This window comes from Papio anubis, chromosome 20 (genome assembly GCF_008728515.1).
Source record: "Papio anubis isolate 15944 chromosome 20, Panubis1.0, whole genome shotgun sequence".
NCBI classification, from domain to species: Eukaryota; Metazoa; Chordata; class Mammalia; order Primates; family Cercopithecidae; genus Papio; species Papio anubis.
In genome coordinates, this window is record NC_044995.1 from 38,071,378 (window position 1) to 38,096,624 (window position 25,247).

Here is a 25,247-nt window from a genome sequence, read left to right on the forward strand (position 1 = left end):
AGACCGTCAACTCCTCCAGGGGCCGGGGCTTTTCATTCTTGTCCATTGCTGTGTCCAAAGTATGTAAAACAGTGCCTAGCACACAGTAGGCACTCAAAGCACTTGCCAATTTTATTTTTTTAATGAAGTGTGTTCCCTAACAATGAAGCAAGTTCCCTAACCCTTAAGGTTTTTTTTTTTTTTTAATTAAAAAGACAGGGTCAGCCAGGTGTGGTTACAGGCGTGTGGCTCATGCCTGTAATTCCAGCACTGTGGGAGACTGAGGCAGGCTTATCACTTGAGGTCAGGAGTTCGAGACCAGCCTGGGCAACATGGTGAAACCCCAAATTTACTAAAAAAAATACGAAAATTAACCCGGTGTGGTGGTGTGCCCCTGTATTCCCAGCTCCTCGGTAGGCCGAGGCGGGAGGATAACTTGAACCCAGGAGGCGGAGGTTGCAGTGAGCCAAGATTGTGCCACTGCACTCTAGCCTCGGTGACAGAGAGAGACTCTGTCTCAATAAGTAAATAAATAAGATAACAAAAATAAAAAGCCAGGGTCTCACTGTCACCCAGGCTTTGGTGCAGTGGTAGTATGGTTATAGCTCACTATAGCCTTGAACTCCTGGCCTCAAGGGATCCTCCTGCCTCAGCCTCCCAAGTAGCTGGGATTGCAGGTGTGCACCACCACGCCTAGCTAATCTTTATATTTTTTGTAGAAATGGGTTTTCACTATGTGGCCCAGGCTAGTCTTGAACTCCTGGCCTTCAACGATCCTCCTGCCTCTGCTTTCCAAAGTGGTGGGATTACAGGCAGGAGCCACCATGCCCGGCTGAGTTCCCTTACCCTTCTATCTTGATTTCCTAATTTCCATAGTGGGGAAAGTGACTCCAATGCCAGAGGACTGGCTGCTTTGATGATTATATGAAATACTGCCCATCAGGCACTCAGGATGGTACCCAGTCCATTGTAGGTGAATGTTAGGATCTGCTCCTTGCTGCAGGGGGGGCTGCTGCTTCCCCAGTCCCCTCCTGGTACCCCCCTTCCTGCCTAGTCATGCACCTTGGCCCTCCAGTTCTCATCCCCCTAACTCTACCCCGGCTTTACCTCTTTCCTAGCCGTTCCAGCACCTACCCCTACCCCGAGACGCCGCTGTACACGCAGACGGCAAGCACCAGCTACTACGAGGCCGCGGGCACGGCCGCCCAGGTCAGCACCCCTGCCACCTCCCAGGCAGTGGCCAGCAGTGGCTCCATGCCCATGTATGTGTCCGGCAGCCAGGTCGTCGCCAGCTCCACCAGCACTGGGGCTGGGGCCAGCAACAGCAGCGGAGGTGGTGGCAGTGGTGGCGGCGGCGGCAGCGGGGGAGGCGGTGGCGGGGGTGGCAGTGGCAGCACCGGAGGCGGCGGCAGCGGAGCAGGCACCTACGTGATCCAAGGTGGCTACATGCTGGGCAGTGCCAGCCAGTCTTACTCCCACACCACCCGTGCCTCGCCAGCCACGGTAAGTGCCCCAGCCCGGGCCCCAGAGGAGGCAAGTGGTGGTGGGTGGTGGGCACTAGAAGCCCAGTCCATGACAGTGGTTACCAACCACCATTAGCAGGAGCCTGTGTGGCCCCCAATGAGGAGCACATATGCAGATGTCCTGGGATTGAATGCTGTGTGGCCTCAGATAAATTACTCAGCCTCTCTGGGCCTCATTGATAAGCATGAACTTCTTAAAACAATACTACAGAAGTGTCTATTGTTGGCTGGGCGCTGTGGCTTACACCTGTAATCCCAGGACTTTGGGAGACCGAAATGGGTGGATCACCTGAGGTCAGGAGTTCAAAACCAGCCCAACTGATGTGGTGAAACTCCATCTCTACTAAAAATACAAAAATTAGCAGGGCATGGTAGTATGCACCTGTAATCCCAGCTACTCGGGAGGGTGAGGCACAAGAATTGCTTGAACTTGGGAGGTGGAGGTTGCATTGAGCAGAGACTGCGCCACTGCACTCAAGCCTGGGAGACAGCGAGATTCTGTTTCAAAAAAAAAAAAAAGTGCTGTCTGTTCTTTTTTTTTTTGAGACAGGGTTTTGCTCTGTCGTCCAGGCTGAAGCACAGTGGTGTAATCGTAGCTCACTGCAGCCTCAAACTCCCAGGCTCAAGTGATCCTCGCAAGTAGCTGGGACTATGGGCGTGCACCACCATGTCTGGCTAATTTTTTTGTTTGTTTAAGACGGTGTCTCGCTCTGTTGCCAGGCTGAAGTGCGATGGCGCAATCTCAGCTCATTGCAACCTCCGCCTCCTGGGTTCAAGCGATTCTCCTGCCCCAGCCTCCCAAGTAGCTGGGACTACAGGCGCGCCACTCTGCTCAGCTAATTTTTGTATTTTTAGTAGAGACGGGGTTTCACCATGTTGGCCAGGATGTTCTCGATCTCCTGACCTCGTGATCCACCCTCCTTGGCCTCCCAAAGTGCTGGGATTATAGATGTGAGCCACCACGCCTGGCCGATTTTTAAAAATTTTTTTTGTAGAGACAGGATCTCACTCTGTTGCCTAGGCTGGTCTCGAAATCCTGGCCTCAGGCGATCCTCCCAGCCATCTATTCTGATTAAAATTGATGATAGAGAATAGATAATGAGGGCAGAGAGAAGCCAGCACTGCCATGGGGAGCTTCCTGAACAGGGTTCTTTTCCACCATTGGGAAGGCTGCTGCTGGAACCTCCCTGTGCCTAGAAGAGGCTGTGTGAAGTCCGTGGGGCAGCCCTGGATTCCAACCCCAACTGGGCCCTTCAACAATTGTATGACTGTGGGGTGGGTCAGCGCGGGTGGTCCTGGTGGTCCCTCATGGTCATGATGTATCCTGGCTTCTAGTCTAGTCTTTTTTTTTCTTTTTTGAAGATGGAGTTTTGCTCTCGTCATACAGATTGGAGTGCAGTGGCACAATCTCAGTTCACTATAACCTTCCCACCTCCCAAGTTCAAGCAATTTTTGTGCCTCAGCCTCTTGAGTAGCTGGGATGACAGGTGCCCACCACCACACCTGGCTAATTTTTGTGTTTTTAGTAGAGACAGGGTTTCACCGTGTTGGCCAGGCTGGTCTCTAACTTCTGACTTCAGGTGATCCGCCCGCCTCGGCCTCCCAAAGTGCTGGGATTACAGGTGTGAGCCACCACTCCTAGCTTAGAAATTTGATCTTTTTCACTCTACATAAAGTAATACAATTTTTTTTTTTTAGAAGGAATCTTGCCTGTCGCACAGGCTGGAGTGCAGTGGTGCGATATTGGCTCAGTGCAACCTCTGCCTCCCGGGTTCAAACGATTCTCCTGTCTCAGCCTCCCAAGCAGCTGGGACTACAGGCGCACACCACCACTCCCAGCTAATTTTTGTATTTTTAGTAGAGACGGGGTTTCACAATATTGACCAGGCTGGCCTCAATCTCCTGATCTCATGACCCACCCACCTGCCTTGGCCTCCCAGAATGCTGGGATTACAGGCGTGAGCCACTGGGCCCTGCTAATTTTTTTTTTTTTTTTTGAGACAAGGTCTCACTGCTATCCAGGCTGGAGTACACTGGCTCGACCACAGCCGACTGCAGCCTTGAATTTCTGAGCTGAAGGGATCCTTTTGCCTCAGCCTCCCAAATACCTGGGACTGCAGGCGTGCACCACAACACTAGCTAATTTTTTTTTTTTTTGAAACGGAGTCTCACTCTGTCACCCAGGCTGGAGTGCAGTGGCCGGATCTCAGCTCACTGCAAGCTCCGCCTCCCGAGTTTACACCATTCTCCTGCCTCAGCCTTCCGAGTAGCTGGGACTACGGGCGCCCGCCACCTCGCCCAGCTAGTTTTTTGTATTTTTTTAGTAGAGACGGGGTTTCACCGTGTTAGCCAGGATGGTCTCGATCTCCTGACCTCGCAATCCGCCCTTCTCGGCCTCCCAAAGTGCTAGGATTACAGGCTTGAGCCACTGCGCCCGGCCAACACTAGCTTATTTTTTTAAAAATTCGTTGGTAGAGACAGGGTCTCCCTATGTTGCCCAGGCTGGGCTCAAGTGATCCTCCCACCTTAGCCCCCCAAAGTGCTAGAACTAAAAGGGTGAGCCGTGTCCAGCCCTTAATGTATTTAGCTGTACACGGCAACTGTATTGGACAGTGCAGTTCTAGAGAGTTCTGTGGGACGTAGTTCCTGGGAAGGATGGCAGTAGGATGTGCTAACTTATGGTGGGCGTGGCTGTCAGGATCCCAGCTGGAAGTCGATATGGGCACTCAGCCCCAGCACTCAGAGGTGACGGAAACGCCTCTGACTGGTGCTCTCCCATCTGCCTCCGGCCCCAGGTCCAGTGGCTCCTGGACAACTATGAGACGGCTGAGGGCGTGAGTCTGCCACGGAGTACCCTCTACTGCCACTACCTGCTGCACTGCCAGGAGCAGAAGCTGGAGCCCGTCAACGCCGCCTCCTTCGGCAAGCTCATCCGCTCCGTCTTCATGGGCCTGCGAACCCGCCGTCTGGGCACCAGGTAGGGCCGTCCGTCTACTCCCAGCAGCCCCTGGGGAATTGGCGGGCACGCCAAGGCCCACCCCCAACTCCAAGTCATCTCGGGCAGTCCAGTCCAGCCCAGCCCCGCCGGCCTCCACGAGGCTCACTCCCACCCCAGGCCTTTGCACTGGCGGCGCCTTCCACCTCATGTGTTTCTCACCCCTCCTTACTCACACGTCCCCTGACTGCCTCAACTAAAACTGCAGCCTCCTCCCTCTCCCCCGCCCGACACCCCAAACCCTGCTTTATTTTTCTCTTTAGCATTGAGCACCTTCACACGTGTCTTTTTTTTTTTTTTTCTTTTGGAGACAGAGTCTCACTCTGTGGCCCAGGCTGGAGTGCAGTGGCTCAATCTCGACTCACTGCAACCTCCACCTCACAGGTTCAAGCCATTCTCATGCCTCAGCTTCTTGAGTAGCTTGGGATTACAAGCATGCGCCACCATGCCCAGCTAATTTTTAAAAAATATTTTTAGTAGAGACAGAGTTTTGCTATGTTGGCCAGGCTGGTCTTGAACTCCTGTCCTCACGTGATCTTGGCCTCCCAAAGTGCTAGGATTATAGGCATGAGCCACCATGCCCAGCCCACACGTGCCTTTTACGTGACTTATTTCAGTTGTTCTGGTCCGTCTGCAATGCTTGTACCTTGATGATGCGGGGTTGCACCTAGTCAGTGCTTCATCAGGGCCTGTGAGTCAGTGAATTCATGTGGGAAGGAACAAGAAGCCATCCCACGAACCCATCCCTCTCTTCCTCTCCTTTGCAACCCCCGTGGCTCACCCCCGCTCACGTCTCGGTTCCCGTTCCCAGCTTCAGCATCATCTCATTCAGCCATTCAGCCATTCATTTATGTATAATCTTGGGCAAAGTATTGGATCTCTCCCAACACCCCCAGCCCCTGTGCCTCCTCAATGCAGCACCCCCGGCTCTGCAGGGCAGGCGTCTCTCCATCTGTTCCCCTAATAGAGAGGAGATGGGTGTGCTGAGGCGCTCCATGGCCGGCCAGCCGGCAGACCCCCAGCCCAGCCCTTCCCCTCCACCTCCCTCCCAGGGGCAACTCCAAGTACCACTACTACGGCCTGCGCATCAAGGCCAGCTCACCCCTGTTGCGACTGATGGAGGACCAGCAGCATATGGCCATGCGGGGCCAGCCCTTCTCGCAGAAGCAGAGGTAGGAGAGCAGGACCGGGCCCGGGGCAGGGCAGGCCGGGAAGGGCATACAGGCCGGCCCCCAGCAGCCAGCCCGCTTGCCCATTCTACTCCAGGCTCAAGCCCATCCAGAAGATGGAAGGCATGACCAACGGCGTGGCGGTGGGGCAGCAGCCGAGCACGGGGCTGTCGGACATCAGCGCCCAGGTGCAGCAGTACCAGCAGTTTCTGGGTGAGAGCTCCCTGGCCTGTGCTTCCCCAGCCACCGCCCCCCGGCCCCGTACAGATGGTTCCCAAAGCCGAATGGCGGCAGGCAGCCTCTGAGCCGGGGAGGGCTTGGTGGAGATGCTTGAGGACCAGCAGGGGGTTGGGGAGACATCACAGTCTCCGTCCACAGTGACAGTTCTGTCCCCAGAATCCTCCTTCAAGGTAGATTCTCTTTTTTTTTTTTTTTTTTTTTTTTTGAGACGGAGTCTCACTCTGTCGCTCAGGCTGAAGTACAGTGGCGCGATCTCAGCTCACTGCAAGCTCCGCCTCCCGGGTTCACGCCATTCTCCTGCCTCAGCCTCCCAAGTAGCTGGGACTACAGGCGCCCGCCACCTCGCCTGGCTAGTTTTTTTGTATTTTTTAGTAGAGACGGGGTTTCACTGTGTTAGCCAGGATGGTCTGGATCTCCTGACCTCGTGATCCGCCCGTCTCGGCCTCCCAAAGTGCTGGGATTACAGGCTTGAGCCACCGCGCCCGGCGACTCTCATTTCTTTCAATGCAAAGTATTTCTCTGGGGTTCTGAGCTCCCCAGTGAATCCCCTTTATGCTACATGAGGTTTTCTTTATTTTTGTGTTTGTTTATTGATTTTTTTGAGACAGATTCTCTGTCTCCCAGGCTGGAGTGCAGTGACACCATCCTGGCTCACTGCCACCTCCGCCTTCTGGGTTCAAGTGATTCTCCTGCCTCAGCCTCCTGAGTCGCTGGAACTACAGGCATGAGCCACCATGCCTGGCTAATTTTAGTATTTTTAGTAGAGATGGGGTTTCACCTTATTGGCCAGGCTGGTCTTGAACTCCTGACCTGAAGTGATCCTCCCGCCTTGGCCTCCCAAAGTTCTGGGATTACAGGTGTGAGCCACCATGCCCGGCCTATATGAGATTTCAAATCCCACCCAGTTGGACACGGTTACTTGTTGGAGATATGACAGCAGGTCCTCTTACCTCGTGAGTCCTGTGAGGCCCACTCGCTTTCCTGTCCAGCCATCCCACAGCCATGGTGTTCACAGGGCTAGGACCACTCACTCGCCAAGAAGGCAGGCATGTACCCAGTGTTTCTAAAAGTAAACTTTAAAAAAAAGCCAGGTGCAGTGGTTCATGTCTGTAATCCCAGCACTTTGGGAGGCTGAGGCTAGAGGAAATGCTTGAGGTCAAGAGTTCAAGACCAGCCTAGTCAACATGGTGAATCCCCATCTCTACTAAAAATACCAAAATTAGCCCGGCGTGGTAGCAGGTGCCTGTAATCCCAACTACTCAGGAGGCTGAAGCAGAATTGCTTGAACCTGGGAGGCGGAGGTTGCAATGAGCCAAGATTGCACCATTGTACTCCAGCCTGGGCAACAGAGTGAGTGAGACTCTGTCTCAGGAAAATAAAACAGGCCGGATGCGGTGGCTCACGTATATAACCCCAGTACTTTGGGAGGCCGAGGTGGGAGGAACTGCTTGAGTCCAGGAGTTGGAGACCAGCCTGGGCAACATAGCAGGACCCCATCTCTTAAAAAAAAAAAAAAAAAAAAGACAAAGTAAACAACAATCCATGAAAACAGGGCCAAAGGATGCTAAGTAAACAAGCAAACCCTTGGAACCCATAGTCCAGCCACACATCCTCGATCCTGAGCATGTGGGCGCTCATTTCCTCACCTGCCGTGGAGGCCAGGACATCCCATTTGTCCCGTCCGTGCCTGGGGACATAGAGGAGGGTGGGGAACAATACTTCTGGCAGAGTCGAGGGGCATCCCCAGGGCGACTGTCCATGGCTAGCCCCAACCTGGGGTGCTCAGGCTCAGGGCAGCGTCCTGTGGTCCTGACTGTGCCCTGGGGGCCTACCCATTCCCTTGCCAGGTGGGTGCTGCGTTGCAGCCGGGACTCAGAGGCCCACGTCCTGAGGGCTGGTGCGGTGCTACCACTCAGCAGACAGGCGGGGCTGGCACAAGACCCTCCTGTCCTCTTTGCCAGAGGAGTGTGGGCCCTCAAGTCCTCCCCATCCTGGGCCCAGGCCAGGCGCTCGCCCCCACCGAGCCTTGTCTCTCACCAGCACTTGGGGGACCCCATTCTGATGGGAAAGGGACAACTCTGGGACCCCAGGGTGGGCAGGCATGGGGGATGAAGGGCCTCATGGTTCCCCCCGGCCCCGCAGATGCCTCTCGGAGCCTCCCTGACTTCACAGAGCTCGACCTCCAGGGCAAGGTGCTGCCTGAGGGCGTCGGGCCCGGTGACATCAAAGCCTTCCAGGTCCTGTACCGGGAACACTGTGAGGTAGGGCAGCCAGGTGGGCAGGCAAGCGAATGGGGACGCAGCCATGGGCATGGGAGGGTCATGCTGCCCCCCAGCCTCCCTGAGCATCTGCCTCTGCCACAGGCCATTGTCGACGTCATGGTGAACCTGCAGTTCACCCTGGTGGAGACGCTGTGGAAGACGTTCTGGAGGTACAACCTCAGCCAGCCCAGCGAGGCGCCGCCGCTGGCCGTGTGAGTACTGCCCGGCAAGCGGGGAGGAGGGTGGGACCTCAGGTGATTTTGACACCCAGGGTTGGGGCGCCTGCTTGTCCCCTGCAGTTTATGGGGTACACATGCCCTTGGCTGTGTGGAGTGTGTGTTTATAGCCACCTGACACTCAGAGTCGGGGCTGGCATGCCTGACCAAGCCCAGGCATGGGGCAGGGCACCATCGCCTCCCTGGAGTGGCAGGTTCTGGAATTTGTCTGCCCCCTGTATGCAGGGTAGGATGTAGGATCCCGTCCCACCCCCCGGGCCTGTGCCAGCCGGACCCCGGGGATCCTCGGGAGGCAGGGGGTACTTACCTGACCCTGGGCTGGGGGTGGGGGTCTGATGCTGGGGGCAGGGCCACAGAGTGCCCCAGTGACCCTGGGTGGGAGTAAGGGGGTACCTGTGTCTTCTGGCACTGGAGGTAAGACCACAGAGTGCCCCAGTGATCCTGGAGTGGGGGTAAGGGGGTACCTGTTCCCTTCTGACAATGGGGGCAGGACCATAGAGTGTCCCAGTGACCCGGGGTGGGGTGGGTGCCCGCAGGCATGATGAGGCCGAGAAGCGACTGCCCAAAGCCATCCTGGTGCTGCTCTCCAAGTTCGAGCCCGTGCTCCAATGGACCAAGCACTGTGACAACGTGCTGTACCAGGGCCTGGTGGAAATTCTCATCCCCGACGTGCTGCGGCCCATCCCCAGTGAGTGCTTGGCCTGCTCGGCACCCCCTGCCCCACATACCCCCACCCTGCTCTGACCAGCCCCTGCCACCGCCCACAGGTGCCTTGACCCAAGCGATCCGGAACTTTGCCAAGAGCCTGGAGAGCTGGCTCACCCACGCCATGGTCAATATCCCCGAGGAGATGCTGCGGGTGAAGGTGAGGGTGCGGGGGGTCCCTTTCTCTTGTCCCTGGGGCTTAGGCCCCCCGTCTCCTCTGCTCCCCAGGGGCGGTAAGGTTTGTCCCCACACCTGTTCCAGGGATGATGCCTGTGAGGGAAGGGGAGACCTTCTCCGCCTCGGGGAGCACCCTGGGCATTGTCTTTATAAACCAGTGTCCTCAGGCACCCACTGCTGAAATGCAACCCCTTTGTGGTGTTACTGTGCTCAACACAGCATCTTTCAAAAATAAAAACCAACTGCAAACGTACAGTAGTTCCCTTTAGACAGCCTTGCTAGAAAGTGCTTCATGTGTGGCCGGGCGCGGTGGCTCAAGCCTGTAATCCCAGCACTTTGGGAGGTTGAGGCGGGCGGATCACGAGGTCAGGAGATTGAGACCATCCTGGCTAACACGGTGAAACCCCGTCTCTACTAAAAATACCAAAAAAAAAATTAGCCGGGTGTGGCGGCGTGCGCCTGTAGTCAGAGCTGCTGGGGAGGCTGAGGCAACAGAATGGCATGAACCCGGGAGGCCAAGATCGCACCACTGCACTCCAGCCTGGGCGACAGAGAGACTCTGTCAAAAAAAAAAAAAGAAAGTGCTTCAGGTGTGCAGAGACAGATAAAACTTTTTAAGAAAATCAACAACATCTATAAGGAAACATAATACTTGCCTTTTTCATCAAAAGATGCACATTCGCTAACTACTTAGCTGTGAGGAATTTGATGGGATGTGGTTGGGGAAAAAAAAACCCACCGCTGGGCACAGGGCAGGGACTGGGGCCTGTGGAGATAGTAGACGCCAGATCCAGGAGCAACCCTTCAGAACCAGCAAGACTCAGTATTCATGTATTCACACAACCTCCTTCTCAGTACACAGCAATGAACAAGATGGACAAAACCCCTGTGGTCTCCCAGAGCTGGGATTCCAGGGTATGAAAGAAAATGAGGCCAGGCGCGGTGGCTCATGCCTGTAATCCCAGCACTTTGGGAGGCCGAGGTGGGCGGATCACTTGAGGTCAGGAGTTCAAGACTAGCCTGGCCAACATGGTGAAACCCTGTTTCTAAATACAAAAATATTTAAAGATACAAAATTTAGCTAAAATACAAAAAATACAAAAATTAGCCTGGCATGGTGGTGTGCGCCTATGATCACAGCTACTCAGGAGGTTGAGGCACGAGAATCGCTTGACCCCAGGAGGCGGAGGTTGCAGTAAGTGGAGATCACGCCCCTGCACTCCAGCCTGGGCTATAGAGTGAGATTCAGTGTCAAAAAAAAAAAAAAAATGAAACATGTTTATCAAAGCAGTATTTGCCCTTTCTGCGCAGTGCCCTCCATATTTTCTATTGTGTTCTTTCGTTTTAAAAAAAAAAAAAAAAAGGCCTTTCGTGGCACGGTGGTTCACTTCCAACATTTCAGGAGGCAAAGGCAGGAGGATCTCTTAAAGCCAGAAGTTTGAGACTAGTCTGGGCGACCTGGCGAGACCCTGTCTCGATTGTTATTTTAAAAAATAAAAATACATTTTAAAAAATATTGTGCCCTGGTCAGAATACAATTAATTGAATTTTGGGGGGCGCTTGTGAGTGGACACCCAAAGTTTGAAGGTCGCGATCCTTCTGTATCCCAACAAAAGTAGCGAAGCGCATCCCTCCTTTTTTAGGAAAAAGGAAACAGGCTGAGGGAGGTTGCCTCGGGGTGGGGCCAGGGCTGGCGGGCTGGGGTTCCTCGGAAGCAGCAAGCCCCCCCAATCCCTGCACGCAGGTGGCCGCGGCCGGCGCCTTCGCGCAGACACTGCGGCGCTACACGTCGCTCAACCACCTGGCGCAGGCGGCGCGCGCTGTGCTGCAGAACACCGCGCAGATCAACCAGATGCTGAGCGACCTCAACCGCGTGGACTTCGCCAACGTGCAGGTGAGTGCGGGGCGGGGCGGGCGAATGAGGGGCAGCCCAGGGGGGCGGGCCAGGCTGGGGTGACGGCGGCTGAGCCCCGGGCGCCCGCCCACCCGGTGTGCCCCAGGAGCAGGCCTCGTGGGTGTGCCGTTGCGAGGACCGCGTGGTGCAGCGGCTGGAGCAGGACTTCAAGGTGACGTTGCAGCAGCAGAACTCGCTGGAGCAGTGGGCGGCCTGGCTGGACGGCGTGGTGAGCCAGGTGCTCAAGCCCTACCAGGGCAGCGCCGGCTTCCCCAAGGCCGCCAAGCTCTTCCTTCTCAAGTGGTCCTTCTACAGGTGCGCGCGCGGCGGGATCGGGCCCGGGCTGCACCAGGGAAGGCCCTGGGCCCCTGTGGGGCTCAGTTGCTCTTCTACGACGACCCGAGCCTGCAGGCTGGGCGGGCGGGCTGGGGCCCTGGGCTCTGTACCATGCACGCCCGGGGGAAGGCTGTGTTGGGATCCAGCCTGAGTCGCTGGGCTGGCGCGAGGCCCGGGCACATCGCAGCGGGGAGGGGTCGAGGGGTTGGGCCGGACGGGGCCTGACGGTCTCCTCTCCGTCGCCATACCCAGCTCCATGGTGATCCGGGACCTGACCCTGCGCAGCGCCGCCAGCTTCGGCTCCTTCCACCTCATCCGGCTGCTCTACGACGAGTACATGTACTACCTGATCGAGCACCGCGTAGCCCAGGCCAAGGGCGAGACCCCCATCGCCGTCATGGGCGAGGTGCGCGCAGCGGGCCACTGGGGGCGTGGGCGGGGCGCCAGGCGGCGGACCCTCACCCATTTTCTTCTCCTTCCTCCAGTTCGCCAATCTGGCCACGTCCCTGAACCCCCTGGACCCCGACAAAGGTAGGCGAGGCGTGTTCCCACCCAGGGCGCGGGTCCCGGGGGTGGCGGACAATGGAGGGGCTGGGGAGGAGGAGGAACCCCGGGGCGTTGCCACCCCGCCCCGAGCCTGACTTGGCCCCTGTGTCCCAGACGAGGAGGAGGAAGAGGAGGAGGAGAGCGAGGACGAGCTGCCGCAGGACATCTCACTGGCGGCTGGCGGCGAGTCACCCGCGCTGGGCCCAGAGACCCTGGAGCCGCCGGCCAAGCTGGCGCGGACTGACGCGCGCGGCCTCTTCGTGCAGGCACTGCCCTCCAGCTAAGCCCTTGGCCTCCCCGCCCCACCCGCCCCCGCCACCCCTTCACGCCAGGGTCCCTCACAGCTTCTGTGGCTTGGTGGTCACCGCTCCAGCCTCAGCCAGGGCAGGGAGGGGGCCTCCGAGACAGGGAAGGCCGGGGCCCTCCTACCCTATGGGGCCGGCACAATCAGTGGGCTGGGCGGAGCCGCAGCTGCAAACTCTGACACAAAAGACGTGCCTTAAGGAACCCGCCGCGTGCCCAGGTGCCCCGTGGGGCATCCAGCTCGGCCCCTTGGCCGCCCCCCTCCCAGGCCGCAGCATCTTCACCCCAGCCCCGTCCTCCCACCACCCCAGGGGGCAGGCAGGCAGGCCCCCTCCCGTGCGGAACTGTTAACTTATTCAGCTCGCTGGCTTTGCACAGCCTGTCCTGGGCCCAGCCCTGAGCCCTGGGCCGGCGCAGGTGGGCGTCACCTGGGGACTCCCCACTGTCAGCAGCAGCCCCGGGACCCCCTACCCCCAGCAACCCCACTGCTTCCCCTTCTTGGTATTAAGTGCAATTAAAGCCGTGGGTGTCGCATCTTCTCCGCTGGGCCCTCCCTTGCCCCCAAGCCCAAGAAGGGGGCACTGCCCGGCCCGGCTGTGGGGAGGGCGGCAGGGGGCACGGCCTCCAGCTTCCAAAGAGCAGCGGGCCGCGGGGCCGGGGAGTGCCCACAGACCCCAGCCCCCGCGCCCCCCCTCCGCCGCTGGTTTGTAATGGAACCTTTTCTGTGCCCCTATCTTCCCGGAGACTGTGCTTCTCCTCCGTGCCGTATGACCCCCACCCCATGACTATTGTGCGATTCGTGAGCGCCGCCCGAGCGGAGTTGGTAACTTGTTGGGTTTTTTTCCAACCATCATGGCCTTATCTGTTCCAGTTTTCTCAGTGTTTTCAGCCTGTGAGATAGATGTTTATGGCAAGAAAAAGAAAAAAAAAATGGAAATCTGACCTATTGTATAAAAATCACTATTTTGTGTGCTCCGCGTGCTACAGCTTTTGGGGCGGCCTGCCCAGTCCCCGTGCCCACGGGGCTCCCTCTCCCGGCGGTGAAAGTGTCCACACGTGTGGTAGTCTAGTGTGCCGAGCTGTTTTCTACCTTTTTGTAGTCTTTCTTAAAACAATAAATTCCGCTGTGATATTTGCCTACTGCTGACTCGCCGGGCCTTGGTGGGGGCCTTGGGGCCGGGGCTCCAGCTGGGCCCCGAGCTGCAGTAACGGGACCTCAATGAGGTTCAGAAATTAAAACATTTATTACATGAAGAAGAACGGAGTGGGGATGGCCAGGAGGTTGCCAGCCTGGGTGGGGAGGCTGGGGGCGGGCAGGGCAGGGGGAACAGGGTCCATTCGACCTCCCCGAGGGCAACGTCCACAGCTGTAGCCGAAGAAAGGGGCAAATGCACAAGGGACCAGGCCCATGCCCAGCTCGGAGTGAAGGCAGGGCGCTCAGGCTGGTGGGGCAGGGGGCGCCCTGTCTCTGCCCCTTCCCAACTTAAATAGGCATAAATAAAAAGCGTCCAGACCCTCGGGCCACCAGGGGCTGCCCTGCCCAGCCCGGTTCCGCAGCCTAACACTAGTGCCGGTCATCAGTCGGTGGGCCAGCCGGCCAGGAAGAGGCCACCCCGGGGAGGCGGCCGGTCCCAGGCCGCGGAGGTAGTTGGAGTCAGTGTCCGGGGCGGCCCGGCCCTCACAGCACGATCCACGTGTATCGCTCGCTGTCTGCCAGAACCTTCAGGGAGCACCCTACAGGGACAGGTGGGGACAAAGCATGGAGCCCCTGCCTGCCCAGCCCTGTGGCCGCACTCCCCACCTGACTTCCTTCTGGCCCAGAAGGTTCCAGAAGGCAAGAACCCTGCTGAGTTGCCCTCCGCCTCTCGCCTGCAGCTACTCAATAAACGTCTGTAGTGTGAACAAGTGACGGGCCAGTCTGGTGGGAGGCTCCCAGGCCCCACACCTTCAGGGCTGCTGAGCTAGGCCTGGCCTGGGCGGCCCTCTCCTTACCAGCCTTCCCACCCATTTCATCAGCGCTCAGGAATCAGCGCCTGGGTGAGGACAAGTGACCCTGGGGACCCTGACCATCACGGGGTCACCGACCCCCACCTTTGTGGAGCGCCTCGTTGGTCATCCTGTTGACGTAGCGGCCGCTGCTCTCGGGCACCAGCCACTTCATGACCATGTCCACGCAGCTCTTGCGGTAGGAGCTCCAGACACTGCCGCTGTGGGGCCAGGGGGTGAGTGGCTCTCATCGCCTCAGCCACCCCCGACCCTGCCCCCCAGCCCTGCCTCACCTGGTCTGCCCTTTGACCTCAGTCAGGTCGCCTACACTGACTGTCTCGAAGATGCCTGTGTTGAGGTCCCATGCCACCTTGAGGCTGGTGTGATAGGTCTTTGGTCTGCAGTGGAGAGGGCCACAGGACAAGCGCTGGGACAGCCGGGCTCCTGAACCAGGCCCCACACTACCCTGAGGGGCTTTTGTCTTTGAAGAAGCTATGGAGGGGCCCAGCCAGGTTGTGGCACAGGGAGCGCCTTCTCACATCCCCACGCCCCCACCCTGAAGTGTCTGCCAGCGGCCCCCCTAGTGGACAGGGAGGACAGGGTCCCCGTGCTCACCGGAGCTGACCCTCCTCAGTGGGGGACGGGAAGGCCAGGAGCAGCAGGCCAATGTTGATGAGGACCTGGTTGGTTTCCGGGCACACCTGGGGTTGGGGGTGGATGATGCCAGCTGCTGAGGGCGACTCCAGAGTACAGGGAGCCCTGGGCCCACCCTGCCCACCCTGGGCCCACCTCGCCCACCCTGGGCCCACCTCTAGAATGACAATGTCATAGTCGCTGAAAGAACAGAACTGGTGGCCCCAGGTAGCGTCGTGGCGGATGACCTCATTGATGACATATTCGAAGTCCAGTGTGAGCTGCTCCACTGTCAGGTACTGGCCCTGCGGGCGAGTGCGCAAGCACAGAGGACGGTGCCAACTGCCCCCCAGCAGCTTCCCGGGACTGCCCTCGGCCCGCCCACGCCCGCACCCACCTGGACAGCAGTCTGCTCCCGCATGGGCCGCAAGTTGCGGCCACGAAGATCAGTCACCACGAAGGGCAGGGAGATCTTGTCGTCCTCGAACTCTGGGGAGGCAGGAAGTGGGGATGGGGTGGAGGGAGGACAGGGGCTCCATCTGGGTTGGCTTCCCCATCCCAGGCCCTGCCACATGCCTGCCCCCCGCTCACCATCCTCCGGCTCCGTCCCCTCTCCGGACTCCAGCACATAGTACAGCTTGGTGTAGTTGATGTAGCCAGGCTCGGGGGCAGGCGCCTCCGAGGCAGGGGGGCTGTCCCGGGGTGCTGCCTCTCCACACAGGGCTAAGGGCTCAGAGTGCGCACGGCAGCGGCTGCCAGAGGGTCCTGGGCACAGGGCAGGCCGGGCTTCCTCAGGGGCCCCGCCCTTGGCCTCTTTGGCCCGGCGGAAGATGTCAGCCACAAACTCTTTGGCTTTGGCAATGGCGGGCGAGGGCTCAGGAGACCCAGAGGAACGGGCTGGGGCCGCCTCAGGGCAGAAGCTAGGGAGGGCAGGGGGCAGCTCTGGGCTCTGGGGCTCAGGGGGGCTGGCAGGCGCCGGGGGGCAGGTGCTGTGGTCATACAGGATTTGGCAGAAACTCCTGTCACCTGGAAGAAGAGATGGGTGTGGACAAGTGTCAGTCTGGGGTGCTCCCAGCCTCGCTCAGTGTCCTCAGGGGTTTTCAGAAACCCACCTTGAGGAGACACTTCTAGACTTGGCTATGCTGAGATCAGTCTGAAACACCCAGAAGGGGACAGACCTTTCCGCGCATGCACACCACGCACACATGCGTGCAGACGTTCACGTTCATTCAAACCCCTTTCTTAAGCTGTCTACTGAGTGCCCCACGCTGAGGACACAGGAGTGAACGAGGAGCCGACACTCTACAGTGTAGAGCGTTCACTACAGTAGCATCCAGCCTCCTAACATCTGCCACTCTGTCGAGGGACATCTTGTGATTTTCACTGGCATTTCTCTGATATGGAAGTCCTAAGGCAAGGCCCTCTTGGGTCCTTCCCGACACAAGCCAGACTGCTGCGGGCACACTTCATCGAATCGGGGCCTCTGTCTCTGCCTGCCTAGAGATGACTCCCCCAAGGAATGCAGGCAACACATGGAGAACCCCAACATATTCACTGAGCAGCCCTGTGGCTGGGCCCCATCCCAGGTTTCCTCTGAGCCTCCTACAAGTAACCCCCAGAGAAGGGCCGCATCCCCCAAAATGCAGCTCAGAGATGAACTTGCCCAAGGTCACATCTGAGATAAATGGAGTCCGGGCTCCCCTCCACCACCGTGACAGCCCTTCCACGACAGGGCGGGGAACAGGTGACAATGGCCAAGGAAGAAAGCACCCCTCTGTGTCAGCACCTCCCACTGATGACCACGCCCTTCCCCTGGGCTGGCGCAGAGCTGATTGTCCGCTGTGGTTGTTCCTAACAGGACCCACAGCCGAAAGGGCAGAACTGCATCAACCCTCACAAGTTGGGGGGTTCATGGCCAATAACCGAGTGGGCGAGCCTCAGCAAAGGACAGTGCCTCACCCTTCCTGGTATAGATTGGGGGGGTGAGGACAGGAGTCCCCAGATATGTCTGGGGACAAAAGTGCCCTGGCCCCTGGCTTATTTGTGGGCTGAGTTATATACATTTAATCCTGCCCATTCCCCGACTGCCCCCAGGGACAACCACTTCCATGGGGATGATGGACGTCTTTGTATCTGAGTTCTTGTAAAATTAAAATGTCTTTTTTTTTGGAGATGGAGTCTTGCTGTCTCCCAGGCTGGAGTACATTGGCACAATCTTGGCTCACCGCAACCTCCGCCTCCTGGGTTCAAGCAATTCTCCTGCCTCAGCCTCCTGAGTAGCTGGAATTAGAAGCATGCACCATCATGCCCAGCTAATTCTTGTATTTTTAGTAGAGATGGGGTTTCACCATGTTGGCCACACTGGTCTTGAACTCCCTGACCTCATGTGATCCGCGTGCCCTGGCCTCCCAAAGTGCTGGGATTACAGGCGTAAGCCACTGCGCCTGGCCTAAAACGTCTTTTTAATTTATATTAAGTGGTTCCAGTTATAGATTCCTTGTGTTTCACCCCCCACATGTGCACACATCTCTGACACATGGTCCACGGATGCCAACGCAGGGGCCTTCACTGGTGCTCCACAGATGCCCCCAACCCCCCGACTCCTCCTAACTCACTCCCCAATCCCCAGGGAGGGTTCTTCAGGTGGCCCCCAGCTCCCCGTCAGCAGCCTTGGGACACAGGGACCCAGTGAGACCCTGCCAGAGGAAAAGACCCGGGCACAGGGCAGCTGGGTCAGTCATAGTCACAATTCTGTTGCCAAATGGCCCCGGGGCCCCCTCCCTCCCGTTGCTGTCAGCCGGGGGCATGATCCAGCCTCCTGACATTTGTCACTGTCAAGGGACATCTTGTGATTTTCACTGGCATCTTTCCGACATCAAACATATAAGGCAAGTGCCTGCCCACTAACCACGCCCCGAAATGTTACATTAGCAGTTCTCTTCTTAAGAGAAAGGGGCGCTTCCCCATCCAGCTAGCCACCTGTGGCTATTTCAGCTTAAAACAACTACAATTAAATCCATCACAGGCCAGGTGCGGTGGCTCACGCCTGCCATCCCAGCACTATAGGAGGCTAAGGTGAGTGGATCACTTGAGGTCAGGAGTTTTGAGACCAGCCTGATCATCATGGTGAAATCCCGTCTCTACTAAAAACACAAAAATTAGCTGGGTGTGATGGCACAGGCCTGTAGTCCCAGCTTCTCAGGAGGCTGAGAGAGGAGAATTGCTTGAGCCTGGGAGGCAGAGGTTGCAGTGAGCCGAGATCGCGCCACTGGACTCCAGTGGGAAAAAAAAAAAGTATCACAAGCTCAGTTCCTCAGTCACATGAGCCACATTCTAAGTGGCTCCTGGAGGCAGCCATGGTGGACAAAGCAGATATGGGACATCTCAGCCCCTGGCAAGATCCCGTGGGCAGGGCTGTGGCGGGCGTGGCCACGTTTGGACCCCAGCATTCCCACGACGAAGCTGTGTGACCTGGGGAAGTGGGCTCCCACCTCTCTGTGCCTGGGGCCCCTTGTCTGTGTGGTGGGGTAGGGAGAGGACCCGCCTCACGCGCTGCCGGGCTGCCATGAGACCGCAGGGCCTACCTGCCGAGTGGACAGAGACGGCGCAGGCCACCAGGGAGTAGCTGGTGTTGAGCAGCACCACCTGGTCCTTCTTGAGCTGGAAGGCGGGCTGGAAGGTGGGGAAGGGGTAGACCACCTGGTACTTGGTGTGCAGCATGAAGCCGTGCCGCAGGCACTGCGCGTTCGGGTCTCCTGCAGCAACACACACCACAGCAGCTCACTCTCGGTCCAAGGCACGGGGGCAGAGGGGCAGGGGGCCCTCGCCCCCTCGGCCCCCTCACCTGGGTGGGCCCGGCTGGCATCCTGGCAAGCGGCACAGCGGCCCGGCGGCGGTACCGCCACGGTGCTGACGTAGATGTCACGGTGGTTCTCGTCGCTCATCATCATCATGTTCATGAGCATCCCGTTGGCCGAGCGGGTGCTGGGGGCCAGCATACCCTCAGCTGCCGGGTCGGCGCCTGGGGGGCCCCCACTGCACACCCCCTGCCCCAACCAGCCATGGCTCCCCCAGGAGCCGGGTCTCACTTGAAGCCAAAGACGATGACCTTAGAGGCGTCGCTGGGCCACTCGCATACGGTCAGGTACAGGTCGCTGTAGATCTCCTCATCCTGGAAGAGCCGAACCTGCCGGACCTGCGAGGCACGTTCAGGGTCAGCACCGGGTCAGGGAACCTGCAGGGGTCCCCCAAAGCTGTATGATGCAGTCCCTCATCAGGGCTGGGGCTGAGCAGGAAGGAGCACCCCAACAGCCCACACCACACCCCTCCACCTTGCCTGAGGACAGCCTGAGGAGGCTCCTTTCACCAGTGGGGGAGACGGGCGAGACCAGGCCAGGGTGGATGCAGCTGATGTGAACAATGTCCCGGAGGAGACTGCGCCAGGCACTGGTTCCAAGCCCAGCCCACCCTGAAGCCCATTCAGCTCTCTGAGTTCACGTGCATGCTGAGGTAACAGTACCCACCTCCTGCCGGGGTTCCAGGAGTCAAGGGTCAAGGCTAAAGCCAGGGTGGCTTAGTCCTAATAAAGCTAACTGGCCTGAGCCAACATGTTCTATAGCTTCATAGAGTGTGTTGGACCAACGGAATGGCCACTATTTACCCCATTTTGAAACATAAGAATGGTAATTTCATTTTTGAGACAGAGTCTCCCTCTGTAGGCTGGAGTGCAGTGGCTCGATCTCAGCTCACTGCAACCTCTGCCTCCCGGGTTCTAAGCGATTCTCCTGCCTCAGCCTCCAGAGTAGCTGGGATTACAGACATGCACCACCAATGCCCGGCTAATTTTGCATTTTTAGTAGAGATGGGGTTTCACCATGTTGGCCAGGCTGGTCTTGAACTCCCGACCTCAGGTGATCCACTCACCTCGGCCTCCCAAAGTGTTGGGATTACAGGCGTGAGCCACTGCGCCCAGCCTCCGTTTTGTTTTGTTTTGTTTTGTTTTAGAGACAGGGCCTTACTCTGTTGCCCAGGCTGGAGTGCAATGGTGTGATCATGGCTCACCACAGCCTCAAACTCCTGGGCTCAAGTGATCCTCCTGCCTCAACCTCCAGAGGAGCTGACTATAGGCACATGCCAATACGCCCAGCTAATTTTTTTTTATTTTTAGTAGAGATGGGGTTTTGCCCTGTTGCCCAGCCTGGTCTTGAACTCCTGGGATCAAGTAATCCTCCCACCCTGGCCTCCCAAAGTACTGGGAGTACAGGCGTGAGTTACCACGTCAGGCCCTGGTAATTTCATATGGTTGGATCTAACACATGGAATATCGACGACGACCCCATGAGTACATGATCATTTTACATCCAAGGAACCTGAGGCTTAGAGGGTGCTGTGACCTGCTGAGCCACACCATCTGAAGGGCCAGCCTGGTGCTGAAGCCTCCCTACCAGCTTGAGCTTGCTGTGGACGTTGAACTCCCACCAGTACAGATGGTAGATGTAGAAGGAGAAGTCGTCGTCCCCACTGCTGCTGGTATAGGAGAGGACGTAGCGGCCGCATTTGGAAAAGCCCAGGAAGATATGTCTGTGGGGGTGGAGGGGGCACAGCGGCCAGGTCAGGGTGAGCCCACCACTCCCGCCCAGCTGCCCCCTTTGCCTGGGCCCAGCCTCACCCTGCATAGAGAAAGTCCTCATCCACGATGTTCTTGAGGGACACGCAGACCCGGGGAGGCAGCTTCCGGAAGAGGCGAGGGGAGAGCTGTCCGCTGATCTGGGGAAGGGGTGGTCAGGGCACTTCAGGCACCATCTGCAGCCCCCAGCCCCTCACCCACAGCAGAGAGGCAGGGCAGCTCTCACCGGGTCCAGCACGGCCCAGCCCACCATAATGGTCTAAAGGAGACCAAGCTCTGGAAGGTGGGAACAACTGAGGCAGATGGGGACAGTAAAGCCAGGTGTACCTCGCTTGAGCCTTCATCTCCACCAGGGACCCACGCCACCTTCCCAGTTCCACACCTCTTCAGCCTCAGGTCCCTCTTGACTGAGCCCAGCATCACTGCCCCCAAGAAAGCTCCTCAATCACCATGTCCCACGCTGGGCCACCTGCTTCCCTCCCTGAAGGTTGTCCCTAAACTGTGGGTATTCATCCTACTAAGGAGGCTGAGACAGGGTCCTGACATGCACCCATCTGTCCCCAACCCACCAGCCTTCAAACGAGGGGGCTTCTCCTCCCTGGGTCAGCTATGGCCTCTGCTGGGGGCCAGTCAAGGCAGATAGAAGGGTGAGCCTAACCAACGACCCAACTCCCCCTTCCCAATTAACTACCGCCTTCCAGTGGAATCCCTCATCCCCAAAACTTCACCACGGAAGGATATGTGGGAACTGACAGGCACAAGCCAGGCACAGGGACATCAGAGCAGCCTCACTCTTGCTACCCAGGCTGACGGGGTAGACACAGCTCTGCCTTCAAGACATTCCAACCTGATGGGACGAGTCCTGTCTGGGAAGCTCCCTGTCTGATGGGAGACAAGCCCTGTCCACAGGGAGGTCTCAGTCTGATGGAGGAAACAGCCCGGCCAGCCAGGCCCAGGCCGACAGGGGAGACACAATCCCTGCCCAAGGAGCTTCCAAGCTAAGGGCGGAACCACAGCCAAGCCCAGGGAGCTCCCAGGCTAAGGGCGGAGACTGTCCCAGCCCAGGGAGCTCCCAGTCAAAAGGGGGAGACACAGTACTGTCTTTAGAAAGCTATCAGCCTCACGGAGAAGGTGCAGTCCCTGTCCACAGAGACACAGCCTTGCCCCAGTTACTGCCCACCTGCAAGAGATCCACATTTCTGCCCTCCAGAGCTCCCAAACTGATGGGGGAGAGAGACATCATCCCCCAGCTCTGGGAGTTTCCAGTCTGATGGAGGAGACAGAGCCTGCTTCGGTAACTTTCACTCTGCGGGGGAAGACTCAGCCCTATCCAAGGAGCTCCCACACTTTCAATGGGGAGGCCCACCCAGGTACAGGAACTCCCAGCTCAAGTGTGGTCGAGGCTCGGGCAGGGAGAGGAATATCAGGCAGTGGAAGCCCAAAGCCAGCGGCAGGGGCTCTGCATAGGGGGCGGGAAGGTTCCATTACGGAGGGGCCATGGGAGCAGGGCTTTGAAAAATGGATCTGAACCTGGATCGCCCCCTTCCTCCTGATACTCCCTGCGGCCTCGGAGGAGGGGTCGCCTCCCTCCGAGCCCCCTCCTTGGGGCCCCGCCCCCAACCCCCTCCATCCCAGCCCCTTTGCCGGTTACCCGACACAACCTCCTACATCCAGGCCCCCGACTGAGCCTCCTCCATCCAAGCCATCTCCCCCGGGCCCCGCCCAGGCCCTTCATCCGAGCCCCCTCCCCTGGGGCCCCGCCCCCAACCCCTCACCCCGCGAACGCCCTCCTCCCTCCGCCTCCCTCGTCCCTACTCCCCACCCTCCGGCGCGTTCCCCACTCCGGCTCCAGGCCTCACCTTGACCCGCTCCAGCTGCTTGAGGACGTGCTCCCGCCGCCGCCCTGCTGCCCGCTTCCCTCCGGCTCCCCCGGGGCCGCCGCCGCCGCTCCCAGCCCCGCTGTTCCGCTCCGATTTCGAGCTGGGCGCCATTTTCACCCCCTCCCTCCACTTCCGGAGCAACCGGCCCCTTCGCCCCACCCCTGCCGCCTCCTCATTGGTCCTTTATCGGGACAGCTGCCCGCCGGTTGGGTGAAAGCCCGCACTCGCGCTATGCCTGTCTATCAAAGCCGCCTCGACTCTTGATTGGTAGCGACAGTAACAGCCCCCGCGGCCAGTTGCTGTATTCCCGCCCTGCCTTAAGGACGTACCACTCGGAGGTCCCGTTTGTTCGCCTAGCCCAGATAACTTTGATCTGATAGGTGGATATCTGTGTCTGTCTCAATGGCGTCACGCCCCCTGTGGCTAGCGGGTTTCCATGGAGACCACAGGCGGTCCAGGCCCTTGGGCGGGGCGACGGGAGCCTGTGGTCCACCAAGACTCGAGAATCCTCAGCCCCGGGCTGCCTGCGCCCGGTCTGGGTGGGCAGAGGCCTGACGAGCATACTTGGGCGACAAAACCAGGCCGAGAAAAGAGATTTACAAAAAAAGGAAAAAACGATGGGATTCGATGAAAGCTTGTTTCCGATGGGCGGATTGGTGGGATGACGGTGTTGATAATGATAGCATCAATCAGGTATCGCTCCACATATGACAGACAAGGTTCTGAGCTTAAACAGTTCGATGTGGCAGGGCCCTGTTGTGCCCATTATGCAGATGATGACAATACAAATAATTGTGGAAGGGCCGCTCCGTGCATCATATTCGTATGCATTACCTCGTTGGTTTTATTGTTTTTAGACAGAGTCTCACTTTGTCACCCAGGCTGGAGTGCAGTGACCTGATCATGGCTCACTGCAGCCTCGACCCCGGGCTCAGATGATCCTCTCAACTTAGCCTCTCATGTAGCTGGTACTACAGACGTGCGCCACCATGCCCGGCTAATTTTTTGTATTTTTAGTAGAGACGAGGTTTCACTATGTTGGCCAGGCTGGTTGCGAACTCCTGACCTCAGGTGTTCCGCCCACCTAGGCCTCCCAAAGTGCTGGAATTACAGGCATAAGCCACCGTGCCCGGCCTAATTTTTTGTATTTTTTGTAGGGATGGAGTTTCACCAAGTTGTCCAGGCTGGTCTCCAACTCCTGGGCTCAAGTGATCCTCCCATCTCTGCTTCCCAAAGTGTTGGAATGACAGGCCAGCCCATTTAATCCTCTGAACAATCTGGGGATGAGTTTTTACATTATCTTCATTAAAAAGTTTTTGTAGAGACAGATTACTACTATGTTGCCAGGCTGTCTCTGACCTCATTCGATCATCATCTGGCACTCCCAAAGTGCTGGGATTACAGGCATAAACCACTGTGCCCAGCTGATTTCAAGGGTTTTAGGAGTTACGTGCCAGAAAACCTGAGTAAGACCAAAATATGGGTTTTTATTACAACACAGTAACACAACTGTTTTTGACACAGTCTGGCTCTGTCTCCTAGGTTTAGTACATTGGCGGATCTCAGCTGCTCACTGCAAGCTCGCCTCGGGTTCATCACCATTCTCCTGCCTCAGCCTCCCGAGTAGCTGGGACTACAGGCGCCCGCCACCTTGCCCAGCTAGTTTTTATATTTTTAGTAGAGATGGGGTTTCACCGTGTTAGCCAGGTCTTTTTGAGGCCAGTCTCGCTCATCGCCATGAGCTGGAGTGCAGTGGCGCGATCTCGGCTCACTGCAAGCTCCGCCTCCCGGAGTTATACGCCATTCTCTCCATCTCAGCCTCAGTAGCTGGGACTACAGGCGCCCATGCCTGCATGACTAGTTTTTGTATTTTAGTAGAGGCGGGTTTCACCATGTTGTAGCCAGGATGGTCTCGATCTCCTGACCTAAGTGATCACACATACCGGCCTCCCAAAGTGCTGGGATTCTGGCTTGACTGCAGCGCCCGGCCAGGTGGCAGGTCTTGATCCCCTGACCTCTGAAGCTATGATCCATGCGCCCATCTCGGCCTCCCAAAGTGCTGGGATTACCAGGCTTGAGCCACCGTGCCCGGCCTTTTTGAGATGGGTTTGCTCTTGTTGCCCAGGCTGGAGTGCAGTGACACACCTGATCTCAACTCACTTTCCACCTTTCTGCTTCTCCATGTTCAAGCAAGTGATTCTCCTGCTCCAGCCTCTCAAGTAGCTGGGATTACAGGTGTGCGCCTCCACACCTGGCTAATCTTTGTATTTTTAGTAGAGACAGGGTTTCACTATGTTGGCCAGGCTGGTCTCAAACTCCTGACCTCAGGTGATCCACCCACCCCACCCTCCCAAAGTGCTGGGATTACAGGCGTGAGCCACTGCGCCCGGCCATCACAATGTATCTTTAGCGAAAGATTCTCCTGCTTCTTGCATACCCTACGTCTGTGGAGAGCAAAGCTGTCCCCAACACAGTGGGGACACCTGGCTGCTATTGCCTTAACCAAGTGATCAAAATCAACATCACCAGTGATAAGTCATTTTGACGTCACGGATCCCAGCTACGTGATAGGGAGGACATTTGTAACTCTCTGATATTATCCCCAGACCTAGAACCTCAATCTAACCATTAGACAACATCAGACATTTATCTCAAATTGAAAAATGTTCTCAAAATACCTTACCAGGCCGGGTGCGGTGGCTCACACCTGTAATCCCAGCACTTTGGGAAGCAGAGGAGGGAGGATCACTTGAACCCA

General features: G+C 57.7%; 2 protein-coding genes across 7 annotated transcripts in view; one reads left to right on the forward strand and one right to left on the reverse strand.

The window, feature by feature from the left end:
* Nucleotides 1-13,496, forward strand: part of RFX1 (regulatory factor X1) — a 46,830-nt gene extending 33,334 nt beyond the window's left edge. For 4 of the 6 annotated variants that reach the window (XM_009193685.4, XM_031659817.1, XM_009193688.4 and 1 more), the window contains 13 exons: nt 1,098-1,482; nt 4,298-4,479; nt 5,550-5,669; nt 5,764-5,879; nt 8,049-8,167; nt 8,270-8,379; nt 8,940-9,091; nt 9,171-9,268; nt 11,030-11,179; nt 11,286-11,494; nt 11,768-11,921; nt 12,001-12,046; nt 12,176-13,494. In XM_009193685.4, coding sequence (XP_009191949.1) covers nt 1,098-1,482; nt 4,298-4,479; nt 5,550-5,669; nt 5,764-5,879; nt 8,049-8,167; nt 8,270-8,379; nt 8,940-9,091; nt 9,171-9,268; nt 11,030-11,179; nt 11,286-11,494; nt 11,768-11,921; nt 12,001-12,046; nt 12,176-12,345 — 2,011 coding nt within the window. In that variant the 3' untranslated portion in view covers nt 12,346-13,494. Of the gene's footprint in view, nt 1-1,097; nt 1,483-4,297; nt 4,480-5,549; nt 5,670-5,763; nt 5,880-8,048; nt 8,168-8,269; nt 8,380-8,939; nt 9,092-9,170; nt 9,269-11,029; nt 11,180-11,285; nt 11,495-11,767; nt 11,922-12,000; nt 12,047-12,175 lie in introns of all 6 variants that reach the window. The other 2 variants (XM_031659818.1, XM_003915025.5) reach the window with 2 other exon arrangements.
* An 88-nt stretch (nt 13,497-13,584) lies between these two features.
* On the reverse strand, nt 13,585-22,633 carry DCAF15 (DDB1 and CUL4 associated factor 15). The gene is made up of 13 exons (XM_003915026.3): nt 22,469-22,633; nt 20,652-20,749; nt 20,428-20,563; nt 19,072-19,178; nt 18,828-18,967; nt 18,568-18,738; nt 15,575-16,009; nt 15,381-15,472; nt 15,160-15,288; nt 14,966-15,051; nt 14,644-14,748; nt 14,456-14,571; nt 13,585-14,098 (listed from the first exon to the last, which is right to left on the reverse strand). Exons 1-13 carry the CDS (start codon nt 22,598-22,600, stop codon nt 14,043-14,045), a joined length of 1,803 nt encoding a protein of 600 aa, XP_003915075.2. The 5' UTR covers nt 22,601-22,633; the 3' UTR covers nt 13,585-14,042.
* Between the last annotated feature and the right edge of the window lie 2,614 nt (nt 22,634-25,247).

Bases quoted from the DNA above. Each gene is read 5' to 3' on its own strand.
- DCAF15 (XM_003915026.3), bottom strand. From the start codon at position 22,600: ATGGCGCCCAGCTCGAAATCGGAGCGGAACAGCGGGGCTGGGAGCGGC. The intron at 20,564-20,651 runs GTGAGGCTGGGC...CCACCCCCACAG, and splicing joins GAGGACTTTCTCTATGCAGG to ACATATCTTCCTGGGCTTTT. The intron at 18,739-18,827 runs GTGAGGGGGCCG...GTGTTGCTGCAG, and splicing joins TGCCAGCCGGGCCCACCCAG to GAGACCCGAACGCGCAGTGC.